At 39.7% G+C, this 22421-nt stretch overlaps 1 protein-coding gene across 6 annotated transcripts in view; it reads left to right on the top strand.

The window, feature by feature from the left end:
• VPS13D (vacuolar protein sorting 13 homolog D) overlaps positions 1-22421 on the top strand; it is a 281804-nt gene that overhangs the window by 104548 nt on the left and 154835 nt on the right. For 3 of the 6 annotated variants that reach the window (XM_031007143.3, XM_055384705.2, XM_031007142.3), the window contains 11 exons: positions 1192-1314; positions 3718-3792; positions 7266-7371; positions 8385-8537; positions 10860-10995; positions 12058-12105; positions 14294-14444; positions 14635-14845; positions 19435-19682; positions 21368-21559; positions 21867-21993. In XM_031007143.3, the coding sequence (XP_030863003.3) occupies positions 1192-1314; positions 3718-3792; positions 7266-7371; positions 8385-8537; positions 10860-10995; positions 12058-12105; positions 14294-14444; positions 14635-14845; positions 19435-19682; positions 21368-21559; positions 21867-21993 (1570 nt within the window). The remainder of the gene's footprint in view (positions 1-1191; positions 1315-3717; positions 3793-7265; positions 7372-8384; positions 8538-10859; positions 10996-12057; positions 12106-14293; positions 14445-14634; positions 14846-19434; positions 19683-21367; positions 21560-21866; positions 21994-22421) is intronic. The other 3 variants (XM_055384697.2, XM_031007141.3, XM_055384699.2) reach the window with 3 other exon arrangements.

Below are 22421 nucleotides of genomic sequence, written 5' to 3'. Positions count from 1 at the left end.
TCCCAGTTCTTCGAGAAGCCAAGATGGGAAACTCATTTGAGGCCAGAAGTTCCAGACCAGCCTAGGCAAAATTGTGAGACCTTGTCTCTACAAAAATAAACAATTAGCTGGGCATAGTGGCATGCGCCTGTAGTCCCAGCTACTCAGGAGGCTGAGGTGGAAGGATTGCTTGAGTGCAGGAGTTCAAAGTTACAGTGAGCTATGATTGTGCCAGTGTACTCCAGCCTTGGAGACAGAGCAAGACCCTGTCTCTAAGAAACCAACCAAACAAAAAATCTTCCAAAAGGCATTCTCGTCAGTGGTAAAATTTGTTTTGTTTTTTCACCTTCAATTCCTTATTCCTAATACTATACTGAAACCCAGAAACGTAGCTGTGACCTCTTGTGTTTAAATAAATATTACTTCTGTAGCGAAGTGTTGTAATTGAAAACCAGAAACCAATAATTCTTCTTCCAAAAAGTATAACATCTTAATTAGTATAAAAGATCTTCATCTAGATGTGGTGCACTGTAATTGTTTTTGTTAACCTGCTATCCCCATTGTAATTCTCTCACAGAAGTAAAACTGCTTGTGGAGAATTGTCCGCTGAATTTCAGCCTCTGGAGTGCAGTGGCATGATCTCGGCTCACTGCAACCTCCACCTCCCAGGTTCAAGCGATTGTCCTGCCTCAGCCTACTGAGTAGCTGGGACTACAGGTGCATGCCACCACGCCTACATAAGTTTTGTATTTTTAGTAGAGATGGGGTTTTGCTATGTGGGCCAGGCTGGCCTCAAACTCCTGGACTCAAGTGATCCGCCTGCCTCAGCCTCCCAAAGTGCTGAGATTACAGGCGTGAGCCACCGCGTCTGTCCTCCATATAAATTTTAGATTCGGCTTTTAAAATTCCACAAAATGCCCTATGGCTATTTTGATGGGGATTTTATTGAATCTATAGATTGGTTTGAAGAGAATCCACATCTTTAATGTCTTTCACATTATGATAGAGTTTTGTGGCGATGGTTGTCTGTTCATGGTAATCTCTTTCAATGGAGCGTGAGGCTCTCCAGGGCACAGACTTTCTCGGAATCTAGCACAGGCCAGGCATGTAATGAGACACTCAATAAAAGCTTTTTTTGCTGAATTGAAATTATTTGACTCGAACCCTCCATCTTTTTTAGTTCTCTTAATATCTCTGGGGGATTCTTTCTAGACCAGTATGTAAGTACCAAGGAATCATGGATGGCAGATTACTGTAAAGATGACAAGGAAATAGAGTCAGCTAAATCAGAAGACTGGATGGGCTCTTCGGTGGATCCTCCATGTTTTGGACAAAGTAAGAGTTTTCACTATATGTGTTTAACTAAATCACTTTTGACCTACAAAGCAATGCTTCACTGAGAAATTCAAATGGAACCATCATTCTGCGTGGAAAAACCTACAGGAAATTCTGACTATCTTCTGTAGTTCTGTTTTAGTCTTTGCAGGAGACAGTTTTCTGGCATGAACTACTGAACTTATAAATGTGGGCTGTAATTCCACCTTTGCGGGGGAGAAGAGATCTGCAACACGTAATTCCTAAATCCTGGTAATAATGCATATGAACTGGTGCACCTGAGAATGCATCAGGATCAGCTGTGGTTTGTGTTTTACTCTGCAAAACATTGGTTTTCTAATTGATCGGATTTTTTTGACCAGATTTTTAAAAGCATCTAAAATGGTCTTCTAAACCTAGAGATAGAGGGTTTGGACATATTCTAGAAAAGAGGGTGAGCAGGAGCCCATGTGGAAAAAGTTGTTAAAAAGGGAGCCCTGTGCTGTTCATAAAGTATAAAAGAATTGAATGCCCTGCCTCTTGAAGAAAGAGGAGTCAGCTTGCTCTCTATTGATGATGCTTTCTTTCCTTATTTAATGCCTCGCCCAGCTCTGTTTTCCTCAGAGCTGGGGAGATGGTGATGGACAACTGCATGGTCTTAGTTGTTCCACAAGCCATTGTCATCCAAATTCAACTCAGCTCCAACTCTTACAATGTGGTTTCTTTGGGGAGTCTTGGCTGGACTTCACATAGCTCATGAATACTTAAATATTCCATCTGGTCTGCAAACGTGTCATGGGAAGATCGGTGTTCTTAGTGTATGAAGTAATTGTACTGGTTCATCTCTCCTCAGGGTGTATAAGTGGACTTTCTGTCTGCCTTGTACTTCTAGAAAGAGACACAAAGAAATGTCAGCTGTGCTTGTTCTCTGTTTTCCCAGGCTGTTGCTTCTGAGTCTCAAGGTCATTACTTAGGAGCCAGGGCTTTTCGGATATTGTCAGCTTTGATTTTAGCTCCTCCTCCAACCTTCCCAATTTGTGTGTCAAGAAAATGTAACATAGTCTACCCAGAAGACTCTAAATAATCTTTGTAATATGTCCAAGAGAGTGTGTTTCTAAAACATTATTCATGCAGGGGCATCTTCAATTCAGAGTCAAACTCTAGCAAGGCCTAGTCTGCAAGATTCTGATGAAAGATTTTCTTGTCCCTCTCTTTCTTCTTTCCTTCTTCCCTCCCTGCCTCCCTTTCTTCCTTCCTTTTTAAAATTTTTGTCCCTGTCTCTTTCTCTATAGTTAAAAGGCTTCCTCATTCATCTATATTAAATGCTGGTGCTGAGTTAAAGCTTGATTTTTATTTATTTAAAGATTTTTATGATTACTTAGGCTTATAAAAGTGTAATCTATCTTTTTAATAAGACATAACTTGAATATGCGTAAATTTCCAAACCTCTTTTCTTATTGGAAATTCCTGGATGGTAGTACAGTACATTCCAGGATTGTATTCTTTTAGCAGGCCTACTAAAATGATCATTGGGAATTTATTTTGAAAGTGAGTAGGGTTCAACCTTGTTGAACTAATCATAAACTTTCGGGTCTTATTCAAGAATAGTAAGTCATATTCCTACAAAAGTTATGCTTTTTATTCAGACTGGCCTTAAAACAAGCCCTTGGGAATAGCCCTTAACATGAAATTTAGCCTAAGGGACCTGCTGCTTTCTCACTGTTTCTTTATCAGGGGAAAGAAAATACCAGCCTGCTTTTGACAAAATTGTTGGCTTTGTTCAGTCAGGGCTGAGATTTTGCAGGTAAACCTGGGCGATGTGGCACTTCATTGAATTTATTAGTTTTGTATTCCAAGGACATTTTATGAAAATATCAAATATTCTGAAAACTTCTGTGCTTGATTTAGAATTTAAATAAACACTATGAGACAACTCCTCGGTAGAGATTGCTTAAATTTGGAACACATACTGACTCTTCCCCTGAATTTTTGAGATCCCCTGAGACTGGCATTTTACTTCTGTGTTTTACCAGTTGGAATGGAGCAACCTTCACTAAAATCTGTACTGATGGATTTTTGTAACTTTTTAATGCCATTTAAGAACATAACACCTTTAAATTAAAAATCTTCAAAAGGCTTGTCATTCTGTTCAAGAGAAGGTTCAATACATATTCTTCTAATTCAGGAAAAAAAAAAAGCATGTTACTTTGATCCAGCCTCCACAATAAAAACTAGCATAAAAATGTGTTCACTTTGTCAAGTACATTCGTAGCGCTTAGTAATCACTGATGGGAATGACTCTGTACTTGCATGATGCTTGCTATTTTTGTAATGTTCTCTATTTGTGCTTATCGTTTGGAAGCAAGTCTTCTTATTTCACTGTATTTATTCTTAGCCTCTAACTTTGTCTCTCCTGTCTACCAGGCCTCCCCCTTGTCTACCTTAGAACTAGGAGTACAGCCAGTCTGACTAACCTAGAGCACCAGATCTATGCTAGAGGTACAGTATAGCCAAGCGAGGGCTTGCTTTATTTTCCTGTTTTAAGAACTGCCTTGTACATCAATTTTTTTTTTTAATGAGTGGGAGTTGAATTGGGGGTATTCCATGTCATGAGTACTTTAGTAATAGGAAAGAACATTTCCAGCTGATGAACAGAGTGGTGCGTATTATCAGCTGATTCTTATATTGTTTCCCTTCCATCTCCCTTAACTTTGGTGGAAATGGAATAAACTCCACAGTGTATGATGCAGAAATATGTTAATACAATGTCAATTAGAGGTGATTTCTCATATTGAAGAGCAAGTGGATTGAGGAACACCATGCTTCATCAAGCAGTGCTGCCACAAGTCTTAAGTTTATAAAATACCCACTGAAAATTCTCATGGGAATGCATGGGGCTCTGGAACAGGCACTATAATAATAGGGATAGCGCAAAAAAAAATTCTCAGTAAATAATTGCTTAGACACAAACCTTAATTTCTTTGGATGTCAGTTTTTGTGTTTAGGAGATAAAAAAGAAAATTTTCTTTATTTCTATCTCTGATCTTTGAAAGTTTCTTGAGAAATTCACTGGTAAGTGAATATGGTAGAAAACACCATAATCATTGAGGAATTGGAGTCCCAAGATGTTCATTTTTTGTTTTAGGGAGTACAATTTAATCTGAATGATTTATGTGTGTACATGGCAAATTCCAGATTATTCGTCATGATTTTTTTAAATAGAAAGAGACCACAGGAACTCCCTCTACCAGGAATATAGAACAGGGATGTTAATACTCAGGGTACATTGCCCTGGGTTTTTTTTTCTGGACAATTTTACCAGGGTGGATGTTTGAGGGAGGGCTCACAAAGAAAGCCCGGAGCTGAATCTTAATTTATTCGTGTATTCCTGCTTCTAAGCTTTCTATATGTTACTTAATCTTTCAGGCTTAGCCAAGCATTATTCCTATTTAGCTGATAAGGACAGTGAGGTTCAGAGACACTAGGAGATTTGCCTTTATTCACTTGACCTCCTAGTAGCAAACCTAGTATTTTAATCTGCTTCTTATGATTTACAAACCAGGTCCTTTCTGATGGACTGAGCTGCTTACATAGCATGACAGCCTACACTGTTTATAATGGCAAAATTACTGTGTGAAACAAGTCCAAAGGGGTAGAAATTTCCTTAGCTGGAGCTGTTTGAAGCTGAACTTGGATACGGGTAGCTTTAGACTCTCTCTCAGCCCATGAAGAAATTGGGTTTGGTCACTAGGGGCAGATTTTCTGAGGCCATTAGGGAATAATGTTCTCTTTGATGGACTTGGGAACTTTTGTCTCTGGTGCTGTGCCAAAGGCAAGTACATAGTTTATTTGGACCCTGGTGCAGAAGATGTCAGATTTGTTGCCTGATGTTGGGCTTGGATTTGCGTGCATGCTGTGTATTTTTATCCTCAGAGAAATGGGTTACTGAAGCCTGTGCCGTTATATCTAATCAATGCAAGAAGCTTGGAGACCTAAGCATTGTGCCTACCCATGCTATTTAACTCCAAAGCAGTATACTTGTGAATATATTTGTATGGATTCGCAGCACTTTATTCTGTATAACAAACTGATCAAAGCCATCTGCCACCTGTTCTTTTTAAATCTAATTTGCAAATGGAAACTTACAGTCTGGCTCACAGTGGGATATGAAAGCACATCTGGCTTCTTTTTCTCCTGGGCCCTTTATCTACTGTAATAAAAGCAGCTCTCTCATTGCACTCATAGAAGAGGGAGGTGCCTTTCAAAGTGCCACAATAAATACCGTTTACCCTGCAGACAGCTCTTAAATTTTTTACTCCCCCTCTGCTCTTGTCAGCAGCCTTACAGCTACTCCTTAATTTTCTACTTGATGAGCACTAATTTTTTTTTTTTTAAAGCAAACTTTGGGAGCTAAGTAAGGCCATTGGGGTGAGAAATGGGCATATTCCTAGTGGAGATGATCTTTAGGTGTATTTGGGGTACCTCTAAATGACTGACCACAAGATTGTGGGAATACCCTGGAGACTGCTCATTTGTTTAGCAGATTACTGTATCTTAGACTCCCCTGAACCATCGTCGTTATCAAAATAGAACTTGCCTTGACCCAAGATTGCTTGGTTTGCATTGTTTACAGTACTAACCTTTCAAAACTTTAAAAGAGGTAAGAGAAAAAGGGGAGTGATTGCTTTTTAAAAGGCAGTGACAATTACCGACTGTTATGATGCAGTCCCAGCCTCAGTCTGGAGGTTGCAGAAGGCAGGACATGTTGCAGTTTGTCTTCTCGATTTTGTTGACAGAAGATGTCCTGTAGGATGAATTCAGTTTTGCCTTAGTGTTCTCTGCAGTTAGCATTTGCAGCTTCCTGTAGATGTCATTTTCTCCCAGCTGCAGAGCATGTGGGTCATGGTCTTTCTCACGCTGTCTTCCTACTTTAATGCTAGACACATAAGAAGATTGAGCCACACCTCCCTTTTTTTTGTTGGTTGTGTACGTGTGTTGTGAACATGTTAACCAGGAGGCTTTCTGACACTGGTTTGCTGCTGCTGCCTCCCTATTTGTGTGGCCAGTGGAGGAGACAGGTCCTTGGTTAGAGGAGCTGCTGCCCTTTCAGTACTCTGTGTTCCATGTGGAACCACATAGCACGGGCAGTGGTACCTGCAGAGGGATCTGTCTGCCAAAGCAGCTGGGGCACCAGAAAGCCTGCTTTGGGTTTCTTACAACCTTTATAGTCAGGTCACCGCTCTTTAGAATTTGGTTACTTACAGTTTTGTGTTGATTGTTGTTTCTTTCCACATTCCCTGATTAGAAGCTTTTTGTGCAATGAAGCCATATTTTATGTTCCTTTTATGGCTTCCATGGTACCCACCTTATAATAGATGGTGGTGGTATCTATGTTTAAAAAATGGGCTAACAATTTTGTTTGAAAAGCTTTGAGATGGTCTACTTCTGCCTTTCCAGGGAGACAAAAACAACTATTAGTATAAAAGAATAGGAAAGAATGTTTTTATTTTATTTTGTTACAAAATGCATACTATGACTGTAGGGTAACTTATGTAAAGGGAGACTTCCTTAAGGTAAAGGCTTTTTGGACAAAGTTTAAATAAGTACATATGATATATCTTGCTACATTTTAGGTTACCCACTTAGAATATAGTTCTTGGGAGCACTGGGGAGGTCCATTTTTATTTCTTTCGTGATTCCCACCAAGTTAGGTCCTGATGCCTTCTTCTGAGAGATAAGGCCTGTAAGAGTTGTGGAAGAATAGGGGGCTGGGAATAGTCAGGCAGGGACCAAATTTTCCCATAGCAGCCAGCAAATACGTGGAGCTTCCATTTGTCCTGTTCCTTCTTTCTTGCTTCCACCTTCAGCCCCTTTGCACAAGAGACAAATTTGGGCACTGTCTCCAGGTGGGGGGAGGGTCTCTGCCATGCAGATAGGGGCGTCTGCTCATAGCCTTCTTCTGTTTGTCGTAGCAGAGGTGAAAACCCCCAAGCGCCGGCAGCCATTTGTCCCCTTTGCTCTGAGGAACCACACGGGGTGCACTTTGTGGTTTGCCACCCTGACCACCACACCCACCAGGTAAGCAGTCAGTTTATATTACCCCGAGTCATCTCTGCCACCAAAGCCTTCTTGTGCCAGCCCAGTAGAGCAAGGTGGGCCCCCTCTTGAGGCTCTTGGGATGATATTTGAACGAATAACTTGCTGTCTTGCTGAGATTTATGATGGAGGTTCTGGTTTTGTAGAGAATCTATAGTCAGAGAAGCAGGTCCTGAGTCTAATTATGATCTTGTTTTTGGTATACCTTATGTTTAAAAGCCAAGCAAATTAAGGATGTGAGCAGGAAGTATGAAAAAGCCATTCCATCTTTTCTCCTCGATCTCTACCTTCTTTCCCATTTTAAAGAGCTATGTGTGGTTATCACACCAAATGTTTTGCCATTTTATTCCAAGAGTGCTTTGAAAACATCCCCATTCTCCCTCTATCCCTAAAGAATTCTTTCATACCTAAAACGCACTTCAACCCAGATGGAATTGGGTGGAGTTTGGAGAACAAAGGAGACTTTACCTAAGCCAGGCGAGAACCTTTTCTAACAACTTTCTGCCTGTTTAGATCTTGGCTCAGCCTTCCAAGTACATGGTGGTCGTTCCAGCTGAGGTCATGAAGTGCATGGCATGAGTAACAGAATCCATTGATTTGAAATCACATTTCTCCGACCTCCCCCAAGTATGAGACTGCTCTAGAAGAGAAGCTTTTTTGTTTTAACAGTGTAGGTCTGTTAAATTCCAACTAATCACTTAAATGCCACTTGAAAAAGTCATGCCTTAATTCACATGTACCAGATTCTACTGCCTGAGGTAAGTGGCTACAGAGTGACAGCTTTCAGCTGTTTCTAAAATTTCAAATAGGTTGTGATTCAGCACGAAGATAGCTATAGTTAGCGACCCTCAAGGTCATTCTTTGTAGCTAGGTCATGCGGCCTTTTATTGCTGGGAATTGAGTTGTGAGAAGGTTCTGCTCTTCTGCACGGGGCTCCTGTGAGAGGGAGCTGGGGAGAAACAGGGACAGGCTGATGTCATCTGATTTGGTTCCAGAGCTGCACTGTCTCACAGTGGGAGTCCAGGGGTAGTTCCAGAAGGGAACGGAACATTTCTCGATGATACTCACAATGTTAGTGAATGGCGAGAAGTCCTTACAGGTGAAGAGATTCCCTTTGAATTTGAAGCAAGAGGAAAGTTAAGACACAGGTAAAGTATGGTTTATTCTTTTCTTTAAAAAAAAAAAAAAAGTGGATGTAAGTGAGGGTCCCTAGTGTTTTGTCTTTCTACTTTCCTTATAAATGATTTTATTTTATTTTATTTTATTTTATCTTATCTTATCTTATTTTATTTTATTTTTGAGACAGGGTCTTCTTGCTCTGTTGCCCAGGGTGGAGTGCAGTGGCACGATCTCAGCTCACTGCAGCCTCTGCCTCCTGGGTTCAAGCAACTCTCCTGCTTCAGCCTCCTGAGTAGCTGGGATTACAGGGATGCTCCACCACACCTGGCTAATTCTTTATTTCTAGTAGAGATGGGGTTTCATCATGTTGGCCAGGCTGGTCTCAAAATCCTGACCTCAAGTGATCCGCTTCGGCTTCCCAAAGTGCTGGGATTACAGGTGTGAGCCACCACAGCTGGCCCCTTATTAATGATTTTAATGTCTTCTTTTTAAAAGATATTTCGTAAATCAGTGTTTCCTTTTATTATTTTATTTTATTTTATTTTTGTAGAGATGAGGTCTCACTGTGTTGCCCAGGCTGGTCTCAAACTCCTGGGCTCAAGCAGTTCTCTCACCTTGGCCTCCCAAAGTGCTGGGATTACAGGCGTGAGCCACTGCACCCAGCCTCCTTTTAAAAAATAAAGACTTTGCTGCCATCTTGGAAATACATGTCTTTTCATTAACTATCCATTTATTTGACATATGAGGTGATAACCTGTGTGTTTCACAGAATTTGGTGGAAACATAGACATATCATAACCCTCAAGTTTATTGCATCTTGGCCTGATTTTCATGATGGATTGGTGATATGGTATTCTTAAAAGATTCTCAAAGCATGTTGATTTCAATTTTAATTTACATATATGCCACGTAGTACTTTTAACAAGCAGATAGTTTCAGGACTCAAAGCTAATAAGACAAATTCTGATTCTAAAAAGAACTGATCTGGGGAGACTGCTAGCTGATGCATTCCTGAAGTACCCATACTCAAAACTGGAATGAATGTGAGAAAATGTTCTATCTTATTACTGAGAGATCATAAAATATCCAATAAAGTGTTGTATTATTTACAAGTATTTTTCTATGCACAGGCTATCCAGTGGATATGAATAGGTTAAGACAGCATTTGAATAGGTTAAGATTTAGTATTTGAGCCTCATATTTGTTTTCAAGCTGAGCTGAAATTGAAGAGATTGGCTTTAGCTTTCTGTAATCATGTGCTTTTTGTGGTGCTTTCAGTTCCTGAGTGTAAACTTGCTCCCAAGTCAAGCAGGTTTCCTTTTGCATAGCTTTGGTACCCGCACACATTATTCCCAAGAAGCAAGAGTTCTGAACGTGTGGGTCTCCAGGGATTTTATAGGGAAAAAAAAAATCACTATGCTGGGCACACATGTGCTTGGAAGCCACTTTAGCTTCCAGGTATGAGCAGTGAGCATTTTCCTGTTGGTCCCCACAGTTCTTGGAGAAGCTAACTACAGAACTGTTGGGAACATTAGATGCTGGATAAGCCCATCCTCTGTCATATCAGAAAGGGTTTGACCTCTTTGTCATTTCTGTTTTTGTTTCCGTATTTCATAATCCATTTCAAGTCCCACTATTCTGCTTGAATTCTTCAAAATAAATGCCTTTTCTGGCTTTTTCCCCTTTTGGCACACTGCACCCCACTCCATGCCTCCCTCCCCGCTTCCTGTCAGCCTCAAATCCAGTTCCCCATTTCACTTCTGGCTTGAATTAGGCAAAATCTAAAATAGAATTAAATGTGCAGTTTCCTCCTGTTCCTCCTGTTCTGCCCACTGCCTTCTGCTCCAGTTTCAGTCGAGCACAGGAGCCCTGAAATGAGCGCTGTGCCTCTCCTGCCCTGTCTGTAGTCACGTAGGGCTGGAGCCAAACAACCACATGTGGTTCTGAGCGAATTAGGATTTCAACAAAGGAACCAAGAATAATTTTTTATGCATTTCCAAGAGTATGGTTATATGATTAAATCGCTACTGCATTTTTACCACCCCAGTGACATCATTATATAGGTTGGGGTGAGGGTTGGTGGGGGAAAGACCTTGGCTCGTGTTCAGGTTTTGCGTGGTTTGTACAATGGAGGATAAATGCCACTCTTACTCAGTCAAGCTTTACAGATCTTACAGTTTGTGTTGTAAGTGTAAAACCCAGTTAAACTGTGCTCCTGATTTCCCTTGCATTAGGTAATCTCCAAAAGGTTTTTACATCATATATACTAAATCAGATTTGTGTCTTTGCTTCTACTTTTCATCCCTTCTGGAGATTGTGCTTAATATCTTTTTCTTTGTTCTGCCTGACAGACACACCCATGACCTCCGGATTCATCAACTGCAAGTGAGAGTAAATGGCTGGGAGCAAGTGAGCCCAGTGTCTGTGGACAAAGTCGGGACCTTTTTTCGATATGCAGCACCAGATAAAAATTCATCTTCCTCTACGGTGTGTGACTGTCAGGAAGTCAGATGGTTAAGCCCGTAATAAGCTTACTCTAATGAAACTTTCTTGTTCTTTCTTTCCCCTAATTCTAGGACTGACTGGGTCAGTCATAGGCATTGGTAATCAATATGTAGATAAGCCAGCCAATGGTTAGTTTCAGTAGAAAAACAAGATTTAAAATCAGCAGTAACACATTTCCTCACCTCTGTAGATCCATTTCATGCTAGCTGGCCTGACTGGCAGTTTGCTAGTCTGCTGAACCTGAGTCTTGTCTTTATTTCACATATTGTTATGCTGTCCATATACACTGTCTTTTTAATATTTCTTATAATGCAGCACCTTGATCCTTTTACTCTGTGTCTCCAAATCTTTCTCTGTGGCACAAAGAGAGATGTCCACTGTCGTTTATTTTCTGATCACACATGCTCTCACATACCCTTCCTGCCTGTAGTCCTAGTGGTTGGAGGGACAGCCCAGGAAATGATGCAGGTAGCATCCCTGACTTGTACATGCAGGTGGAGGCTGACATCCTGGCTGACAGAGCTGCCATGGGTGCTCTTGCCCCATCCTCCTTCATACTTCATGGGACACTTGCACTTATTTTTGGGCAGCCAGTAGTGAGGTGGAAATGCAGACTTGCAGAGATATTGCAGCTTTCTTCATGAAAAATATTCTTAGAGAACACTGTTGCACAAGTGTCCATTTTTACTGTTGCTCTTGTGCCCCAGGTTTCTTAGAAAAAAACAAAAACAAAAACAAAACCTTTTCAGGATTACTTTTCAGCCTAAGTTTATGTCTGGTAATGAAAGGACCAGTTCCCTCATAGGTACCTTTCTTAGTGCATTGATGTGTTGGGGAGAAATTTGGCATATGTTGAATGGTTATAAAATGAATATTGTTTTTTCCATATCTTTAAGAGGAGATGTTTTATCTTCATAGTAGACTATACTTTACTTGAAAGTATTTACAAACACCACCCTTTGAAGAAAATTATGTTGTCATTGAATTTAATGTTGCTAATTATCTTAAGTCTGTGCTGACTCTAACTTTTGAAATATTTTTCAGATTGGCAGCCCAAGCAGCAGAACAAATATTATACATCCCCAGGTTTATGTAAGTATGATTTTCCTGTTGTCATTGTGTTTATTGCGTGTATACACTGCACCTGAATCATGTGGATATACATTTCTTAATGATCAGAGAAACTTTATGACATATATGTGATTGGAATTTATCTCTGCCCTTTTCTATTAATGATTACCTTCCTTTTCCAAAAACTTGCGAGAAAATGTTTTCACCTAGCTTGATGTGTGAGACTAAGTATTACAGGGAAGGAGAAGAAAAGGCAAATGTTTGGTCCAAGGTCTCCTTTTCATTCTAAGTTAAAATAGAAATGAACCCTGGTATGACCATATGTGTTTCATAGTTTTGGGTCCAAAGGTCATGAAAGTAAATAAGAAGGAAAAAGTAGCAGTTTATTTCCTCTTTGGCTTTTGAAACATCATCACGAAATGACATTAACAAACTTATTCCAGGCTTTTATTTATAATTTCTCCTCCCTGATGATTGTAGGTTTTGAAACAAAATTTCAGGTAGGCCTGAACAATATCAAGGTTTGAAACAACATCAGGATTTCTTTTTTTTTTTTTTTTTTTTTTTTTTGAGATGGAGTCTCACTCTGTTGCCCAGGCTGGAATGCAGTGGTGCCGTCTCAGCTCACTGCAACTTCCGCCTCCTGGGTTCAAGCAATTCTCTTGCCTCAGCCTCCCAAGTAGCTGGGACTACAGGCGCCTGCCACCACCCCCAGCTAATTTGTTGTATTTTTAGTAGAGATGGGGTTTCACCGTGTTAGCCAGGATGGTCTCGATCTCCTGACCTCGTGATCTGCCTGCCTCGGCCTCCCAGAGTGCTGGGATTACAGGTGTGAACCAACGCGCCCAGCCTAGGATTTTAAGTAATTGTTACTGGCTTTGACTATTGGGGCCTTTTTTGGGTTGGGTCACTGGAAGCTGGAGCTTCGATGATGATTTATGCCTAGGATTGTGTCCTTCTAGAAACACTCTAGAAAATTGTAGTTTGCCTTTTTGTTTGGACTTCCTAGAAGTCTTGGTTCAAAACATGGAGCTCTTCATTTTATTGTTTATTGGATTGACTTTCACTTGCTGTTTGTCTTAATGAGAAAGTTGGCAGAATGAAAAGCTTGAATGTCATGCCATTTGTTTCTCCAGTAAAAAGCATTGTTAATATGTTCTGGACACTCATTCTAAGAGTAGTACTTTCAGGCTTTTCCTTTGGTGTACCGAACATGGGATTTTTCTACTTTTAAGAAAATTTCCTGTCACATGGTATTAGCACAAAATGTGTGTTGAATCTGTGAATGAACATATGGAAAAATAACGTAATGGCAGTAACCCAAGACCAAAATAAATAATTGCCCTTCATTATGTTGAGTTTCTGAACCTTGGTGTCCTTTTTATGAACAAGTGATTATTTTTAAAGTTCTTTAAAATACAGACATTGGTTTTTGTGTAGGCATGTCAACAAATAATATATGGACCTAAATAATATATTTTATGACATTTAGAAAAAAAGAAGTTATTATTTGTTCCTATGAAAGGCACACCAATGCAGACAATTCTTTCTTTTACACTTTCTGGATTTTACAAAGACAAATGTTAATCTCAGAAGACTTCCTTATGTTTTTCTGTATTTGGGCAGTACCCAAGCCATTGTTTGGATATTAATCTAGGAGGAAAATAACACAGAAGGTAAATCATTTAATGTTTTGCAAAGTCCTACCTCATTATTTCTAATTTTAATTGTGTTGGATGCTCTTTATTTAATTCCCTGCCAGTAGAGTAGAAAACAAGCCTTTTTCAGTTTCGTTGTGAGGAACTCAGGGGCTTTATGAATCAAGGATAATTTCCAGCAGATACTTTCTTACCAAATTACAGGAAGTTTGGAAAATTGGATAGGTTATTATCACAGTCTCAGGTGAATGTTTTTAATAATGTTTCTAGAGGCTTAGGACTGATTTTTCTTAGTGACACACTTTGTGATATCACATCTGAGTGGATTATCTGTTTTTGTAGAACTTTTTAGAATTTTTTTTTTAATAGTATGTATTTATAGGATGTTTACTCCCTTTAAAGCTGAATGGCTTTAGGGTTTTATGACTGATTTCACTGAAGAACTATAGTAGTAATAAGACGCTTTTAAGGTAGACATTCTGATCGATATTATTGTATTTTATATGTTTTTTCAGAAACATAACTATTTTGTCTTTATCGCTCTTTCACAGTTCTCTTCACTCCCACCAGTGCGGGTGGTCTTTGCAGTGACTATGGAAGGCAGTGCACGGAAAGTCATCACTGTCCGGTCAGCCCTCATTGTGAGGAACAGACTTGAGACACCAATGGAACTAAGACTGGATAGCCCATCAGCTCCAGATAGTATGTTTTGATTGTCTAGCATATAGTAAATGCTGATAAATATTTCTTGACTGTTGTCAAGTCTCTTTTTCCCCAGTGGTATCTTCCCCAGCAGTCAGTATATATGGTCTGTCTTCTTTTGTCCTGAGATGGTCAATCTTTGGGGTGGAGGACCATTGCCTGAAAGTGTTAACCCTTATTTCTGTGGCAGAGCCAGTGGTGCTTCCTGCTATCATGCCAGGGGATTCGTTTGCTGTGCCTTTACACCTCACTTCTTGGCGGCTACAGGCCCGGCCCAAAGGATTGGGTGTATTTTTCTGTAAGGCTCCCATTCATTGGACCAATGTAGTGAAGACTGCAGAAATTAGTAGCAGTAAACGAGAGTGCCACTCTATGGACACAGAAAAAAGCCGATTTTTCAGGTATGTAGCACCACTGCAGTGACATGTCACTTTTGCCTTTTTTTTTTTCTTTTGGAATGACTATTACCATTCTTTCTCTAAAGACCCTTAGAGATTCAGTTATCTTTATTTAAACTCTAAAGTTCTTATTCCTTGAGTTTTAGTTAGAGTTCATGAGAACTCAAGTGCTAACTGTTGGTGGGGTCTGGGGAGGCTTTATTACATGGGAGAGACAGCCAACACACACGCTATTTACACATACAAGATTAGAAGTTTGTGTTGTACAACAGCATAAAGAGAGGACATATAGAGACGGGAAGGAAAACAAACAGAAAATAACGAGTTCTCATTCCAAAATTGGAAAGCAAAATCCTGGGGTTTGGAGTTTTTCGAATGAGAGATTTCAAAATAATTTGAAGGTTTATGTACCTAATACTGACTTTCTTGAGAACTTTGACAAAATTGCCTAACCATTTAAACTCCTGTTTTCCCATTATACAGGAGTATGTTACTTGATTCAGTGTTGGAAAAAATACTGGATTGCTATGTTACACCCTAACAAATTTAGACTTTCAACTTATTTAATGAGGATTAGCTTTAGTTTCTTTTATAGTGAAGACAGGCATTCATTTAGTCTAAACTTAGAGAAAAGATACAAGAATAGTGTAAAGAATTTCAGTATACTCTTTACCCAGATCTGCAAATTGTTAACAGACTAAAGGAAGAAATACATCAAATACATAGCTGGAGTTGGTGATTTTAACACTTCTATTTCAGTAATTTATAGAACAAAGAAATCAATAAATATGTAAAAGATTTGAACAGTGTTATCAATGAGCTTGTTCTAATAGACATTTATATACAGATTATACATTCTTTTCAAGTATATGTGGAACACTTATCAAGAGAGATCATCTGCTGGGCCATAAAACACAGATCAATAAATATTAAAGAACTAAAACCATACAGAATGTATTTCCTGATCACAATAGAAGTAAACTAGAAATAAACAACAATAAGATACCTAATCCCAAATATTGGGACATTAAACAATATATTTGTAAATAATCCATGGGTCAAAAAAGAGAAATCACAAAGGAACTTAGAAAATATTTTGAATCAAATGGTAATAAAAGGCAGACATATTTAAATATGGGGGATGCAGCAAAACCAGTTCCGAGGGTGGAAGTTATAGTTTGTAAATCCTCATATTAGAAAATGGGGAAGATCTTTGGTTAAGTCTCAATTAATTTAAAAAAAGAAAAGAAAATGAAGAATATATAAAATTGCCGATTTAATCTTCTACCTTCAGAAGTTAGTTAAAGAACAGCAAATTCAAAACAAGTAGGAAAAGGAAACAATAAAAATATGGATGGAAATCAGTGAACTAGAAAATAGAAAATCAACAATGTCAAAATTGACATAAATTTGACAAACTTCTAGCAAGACTTGCTGAAGGAGAAAAGACAGAACACACAAATTACCAATATAAGGAATGAAAAAAATGAGGCACTATTACAGATCCTATAGACATAAAAAGGATGAAAAGGAGGTAAGAACAATTTTATGCCAATACATTCCAGATGTAAGTGACACCTTTCTTGAAAAACACAAGTTATCAAAACTGATACAAAGAAGAAATAGAAAATCCAGATAGCCCAGTATCTAAATTAAAAGAACTTCAACTGTTAGAAAAGCCTTTGTCCACAAAGAACACTATAGGCCCATATAACATTACTAGTGAATTCTACCAGACGTATAAGGAGAAATAATAACAGTTTTACACAAGATCTCTCAGAAAATAGAAGAGGAAAGAACAATTCCGAACTCACTTTATGAGGCCAACATATCCCTAATATCAAAACCTGATATAGCTACTATGTAAAAACTGTGAGCCAGTGTTCCCCATGAAGAGGTGCAAATATCATTATTAAAAATTTTTTTTGTTTTTTTTGAGGTGGAGTTTTGCTCTTGTCACCCAGGCTGGAGTGCAAGGGTGCAGTCTTGGTTCACTGCAACCTCCGCCTCCTGGATTCAAGCGATTCTCCTGCCTCAGCCTCCTGAGTAGCTGGGATTACAGGCGCCTGCCACCACACCCAGCTAATTGTTGTATTTTTAGTAGAGATGAGGTTTCACCAGTTGGCCAGGCTGGTCTCAAACTCCTGACCTCAGGCAGTCCACCCACCTTGGCCTCCCAAAGTGCTGGGATTGCAGGCGTGAGCCACCGTGCCCAGCCAAGTTTTTCTTTTTTTTGATTGAGAGAGAGTCTTGCTGTGTCGCCCAGGCTGCAGTGCAGTGGTGTGATCTTGGCTCACTGCAGCCTCTGCCTCCCAGGTTCAAGTGATTCTCCTGCCTCAGCCTCCAGAGTAGCTGGGATTACAGGCACCCACCACCACAACCGGCTGATTTTTGTATTTTTAGTAGAGATGGGGTTTCACCATGTTGGCCAGGCTGGTCTTGAACTCCTGACCTCAAGCAGTCTGCCCACTTTGGCCTCCCAAAGTGCTGGGATTACAGGTGTGAGCCACTGTGCCCAGCCCTTTATCAAAATATTATGAAATGCAATCCAGCAAGTGGTTTATCCCAGAAATTTAAGATTAGCTTAATATTTGAAAATCAGTAAATGTAACTCATCATATTAAGAGACTAAAAGAAAGTCAAGTGCAGTGGCTCATGGCTATAATCCCAGCACTTTGGGAGGCCAAGGTGGGCAGCTCACTTGAGATCAGGGGTTTGAGACCAGCCTGGCCAATATAGTGAAACTCCGTCTCTAGTAAAAATACAACAAATTAGCCAGACATGGTGGTGCACGCCTGTAATCCCAGCTACTCCGGAGGCTAAGGCAGGAGAATCGCTTGAATCTGGGAGGCAGAGGTTGCAGTGAACTGAGATCACGCCACTGCACTCCAGCTTGGGTGACAGAGCGAGACTCTGTCTCAGAAAAATAAAGAAGGAGTACACAGGCCACAGAATTGGAAAAATACATATATCTGAGAAAGGATTTTTGCATGGAGTACATGAAGAACTTCCTACAGATCAACAATAAAAAGATAATAAAAAGAATAGACAAAAGAACGGACAATTTACAGAAGAAAATACCCAGCCAATAGACAAATGGAAAGATGCTCAGTGTGATTATTCACTAGGGAAACGCACACAGTGGGTAATGTTTTACTCTAGTCGAAATGGCTGAAATAAAAAAAGAATGACAACACCAAATGTTGACAAAGATGTGGAGCCATGGAACTCTCATAAGTAGCTAGTAGGAGTGTAAAATGGTATAACTGCTTTGGAGAAATGTGTGGCAATTTCTTATAAAAGTTAAGTACTGGCCGGGCACAGTGGCTCACACCTGTAATCCCAGCACTTTGGGAGGCCAAGGCGGGGGATCACCTGAAGTCAGGAGTTCAAGACCAGCCCGACCAACATGGTAAAACCCCGTCTCTACTAAAAATACAACAAATTAGCCAGACATGGTGGTGCACTCCTGTAATCCCAGCTACTCAGGAGGCTGAGGCAGGAGAATGGGTTGAACCCAGGAGGCAGAGGTTGCAGTGAGCCAAGATAGCACTATTGCACTCCAGCCTGGGCAACAAGAGTGAAACTCAGTCTCAAAAAAAAAAAAAAAAAAAAAAAAAGGACCCAGCAAGGCCACTCTGGGGTATTTACCTAAAAGAAATGAAGATATATGTCCAAAAAAAATACTTGTACAAGAATGTTCATTTAACCCTAAACTGGGAAAAACCAATTGGCTATCAAGAGGATAATGAATAAATTAACAGCAATTTATTCATAACCATGGCATACTACTAGGAAGTGAAAAATTATCAAAGAGGATGTATAGAACAACATGGCTGAATCTTGTTGAGACTTTTAAGTTTTAGAAGCCAGACATAGGCCAGGTGTGGTGGCTCATGCCTGTAATCCCAGCACTTTGGGAGGCCAAGGCAGGCAGATCACGAGGTCAGGAGATCAAGACCATCCTGGCTAACACGGTGAAACCCCGTCTCTACTAAAAATACAAAAAATTAGCTGGACGTGGTGGCGGTTGCCTGTAGTCCCAGCTACTCGGAAGGCTGAGGCTGAAGAATGGCATGAACCCGGGAGGTGGAGCTTGCAGTGAGCCGAGACCGCACCACTGCACTCCAGCCTGGGTGACAGAGCGAGACTGCATCTCAAAAAAAAAAAAAAAACCAGACATAAAGAGTAGTACATACTGCATGATTCCACTTATATGTATGCAGTTCCAGAACAGAAACAACTAATCCATAGTGATAAATGTTAGAAAGGGGTTGCCTGAGTGATGGAGGAGAATATTGATTGGAAAAGGACATGAGGGAACTTTCTGGGGTGAGGGAAATATCCTATAATTTATTTTGGATGGTGTTTATAGAGGTGTGTATAATTGTCAGAGCTCATCAAACTGAACATTTAAAATCTGTACATATTATTGTGCATTTATATCTTAATAAATGTATTTGGATTGAAAACTGCAAATAATTTTACTCATTGAACCATCTTAATGTTATTCTTTCTCATACTTAGCTAAGGAGAAAAAATTTAAGTTCTTCATTAAGTCTGATGATTTTTACACCATTTTATCTTCATAGGTTTTGTGTGGCTATAAAGAAAGAGAATTATCCAGATTATATGCCCTCAAACATATTTTCTGACAGTGCAAAACAGATTTTCAGACAGCCTGGGCATACCATATATCTCCTGCCAACTGTGGTAATCTGCAACTTGCTACCCTGTGAACTTGATTTTTATGTTAAAGGAATGCCAATTAATGGGACGCTGAAACCTGGCAAGGAGGCAGCTCTCCATACAGCTGATACATCCCAGAACATTGAGCTGGGTAAGAATGTAGTCAGATGATCATTTGTCATAATCCTATGAAAATATCAATGAGTATTTTGTGATTATTTATTTGGTAAGCATCTTGGAGAAATTGGGGCACATGTAATATCTCAATAAGCCAGCTCAAAGGAATCAGTGCAGTTAAAAAAAATAACCTTTCGCTAGAGGTGGCGGCAGTACATGCCTGTAGTCCCAGCTTCTCAGGAGGCTGAGGCGGGAAGATTACTTGAGTCTAGAAGTTCGAGGCTTCAGTGAGCTATGTTCACGCTACTGCCCACCAGCCTGAGCAACAAAGTAAGACCCTGTCTCTTAAAAAAAAAAGAACGTGTAGAAAAGGATAAGAAAAAACTTATCAAACCAAAAGGTTTACAGAGGAGGCACTCAACAGAGCCTTTTTTCTTACATTGCTACATGATGAATGATTGTAGGAAGTCATTTCATCTTTTTAAACTATGCTTTTCCCAAGCAAAATCTTATGCCTCTTCTCTTTTTATTGAAAGTATAAACGTTTGCTAAGCACTCACTGTATTCCAGGCATACCTGGGCTTTTTCACACGTGTAATCTCATGTAATCCTTATAGAAATAGTTATTTGCCCCATTTTACTGGGGAAGAAATGGGGTTTTGGAATGCATCAAGTAATTTTCAGTTGTAAGGGTTGTTAAAAGGAAAAGTTCAGCCAAATTAAATTTAAATGAGTTTAACTGAGCAATGAACAATTTGCAAATTGGGCAGCCCCCAGAATCACAGCAGATTCAGAGAGACTCCAGGGATGCCTGGTGGTCAGAACAAATTTATAGGCCAAAAAGGAAGTGACGTACAGAAATCAGAGGTGAAGTACAGAATCAGCTGGATTGGTTACAGGTTGGTGTTTGCCTTATTTGAACACAGTTGGAATACTCAGCAGTGTATGAGTGGGTTGAAGTGTGGCCCCTGGGATTGGCCAAGACTCAGCTGTTGTTACAGGTGCATAATCCTAAATCAGGACTTCAATCTTGTCTACCTATTAAGTTAGCTGGCAGTTCATCCACAAAGATTCATATAGAAGTACGGAGTCCTCAGGCCATATTTGGTTTGCTTTAACAGGGTGAATGAAGTCAAAGTAGAGAATCATTATCATATTTGCAACACTTGAAACAAAGAGGAATGGTGATCATAGTTAACAATATTGTATGGTGTATTTCATAAGAGCCTTCAAGAGAGGATTTTTAGTATTCTAACTAGAAAGAAATGATGAATGTTTGAGATGATGAAAATGCTAAATACCCTGATTTGATCATTTCACAATGTGTATATGTATTGAGACATCTCACTGTACCCCCAAAATATGTGCAGTTATTATTATGTGTCGATTAAAAATTCAATTTTTTTTTTTGAGATGGAGTCTCACTCTGTCACCCAGGGTTAGAATATCAAAATATCTAATTTATATCTAATCATATGGGTTAGGATATCTAACCCATATGATTATGCAATTTAGGCTCTCTAGTGTGACTTCCAGGCCATCTGGTTTGCTTATATTGATCCCTACCCTAGCTAGAGAGAAAGAGCCATTCTAATGAAGATTTTTGCAGTTAGATACTTAGTTATTGGTTTTTCCAAAAGGAATCCAATTTACTTTTGCTGTGAGCTATTTTGACAAATAATGAGAACTCTGAAAGTTAATAGTTTGTATCTTCTTTAGGGGTATCACTGGAGAATTTCCCCGTCTGTAAAGAATTGCTCATTCCACCTGGAACCCAAAACTATATGGTGAGAATGCGACTCTATGACGTCAACCGTCGGCAGCTGAACCTCACCATCCGGATTGTGTGTCGAGCAGAAGGATCCTTAAAGATCTTCATTTCTGCTCCATATTGGCTGATTAACAAAACAGGTACATACAGGGGGTGCTGAAGTAGGTCTTTGGCGTTAGTCATGGGAATTCAGATTTATTTGCTTAGCTAACTAAATGGAGCCAATGCAAATAGATTACTTCAACAGTCTGAGCTGCTGAAACATTCCTGCTTCCATCATAAATGCTTAATCGTGCTCAAAACTGTCCTTTTAGGCAAGAAACTGAGCCCACTAAATAGATTCAATTTTTACTCTTTTCCCGCTTGATGGTTTTATTCATTCATCATTTGCATCTCTTTCAGATAGACTGGGTGGTATTGATGTAAACTTTTCTCTCCTTCCTAAAGGGTTGCCACTGATCTTCAGACAGGACAATGCCAAGACAGATGCTGCAGGCCAGTTTGAGGAGCATGAGCTGGCCCGGAGCCTGAGTCCTCTCTTATTCTGCTATGCTGACAAAGAGCAGCCAAACCTGTGAGTACAGTTATTTATGGGAAGGGGAAATAAGCTCCCAGGGAAGGGAAGAAATTAGTAAAGGCTATAATATATCCGTGTAAGTAGAAATATACTGTAGATAACAATCCTGACTTGGCAGGGGAATAGAACCATGACCTAATGGGATTTTTGGGGATCTAATTTCTATGTTATTTGATACTGAAAATAAACCATTTGGTTGGTTTATAATGAAAGCTAGTTTTATTTTACATGCATTGAAGTAGTTTTCCTATTCATAACTCTGCCAGCGAAGAGAAAGCCACGAGTTCTCCTTCTCTGCTCTGCAGTTTTTCTTCCCCTGTAAACTTGGAGCACAGGCACAGGAGCTGGCATCAGAATGGACATAGGCTGGTTCTTTGGTGACGCCGTCAGCCTCATTAATCCAATCCAGGATTTGTAGCACATTT

This window comes from Gorilla gorilla, chromosome 1, assembly GCF_029281585.2.
Source record: "Gorilla gorilla gorilla isolate KB3781 chromosome 1, NHGRI_mGorGor1-v2.1_pri, whole genome shotgun sequence".
In the NCBI taxonomy this organism is placed as follows: Eukaryota; Metazoa; Chordata; class Mammalia; order Primates; family Hominidae; genus Gorilla; species Gorilla gorilla.
The sequence above is the reverse complement of the archived record's forward strand: the minus strand, read 5'-3'. Positions and strand labels throughout refer to the sequence as shown.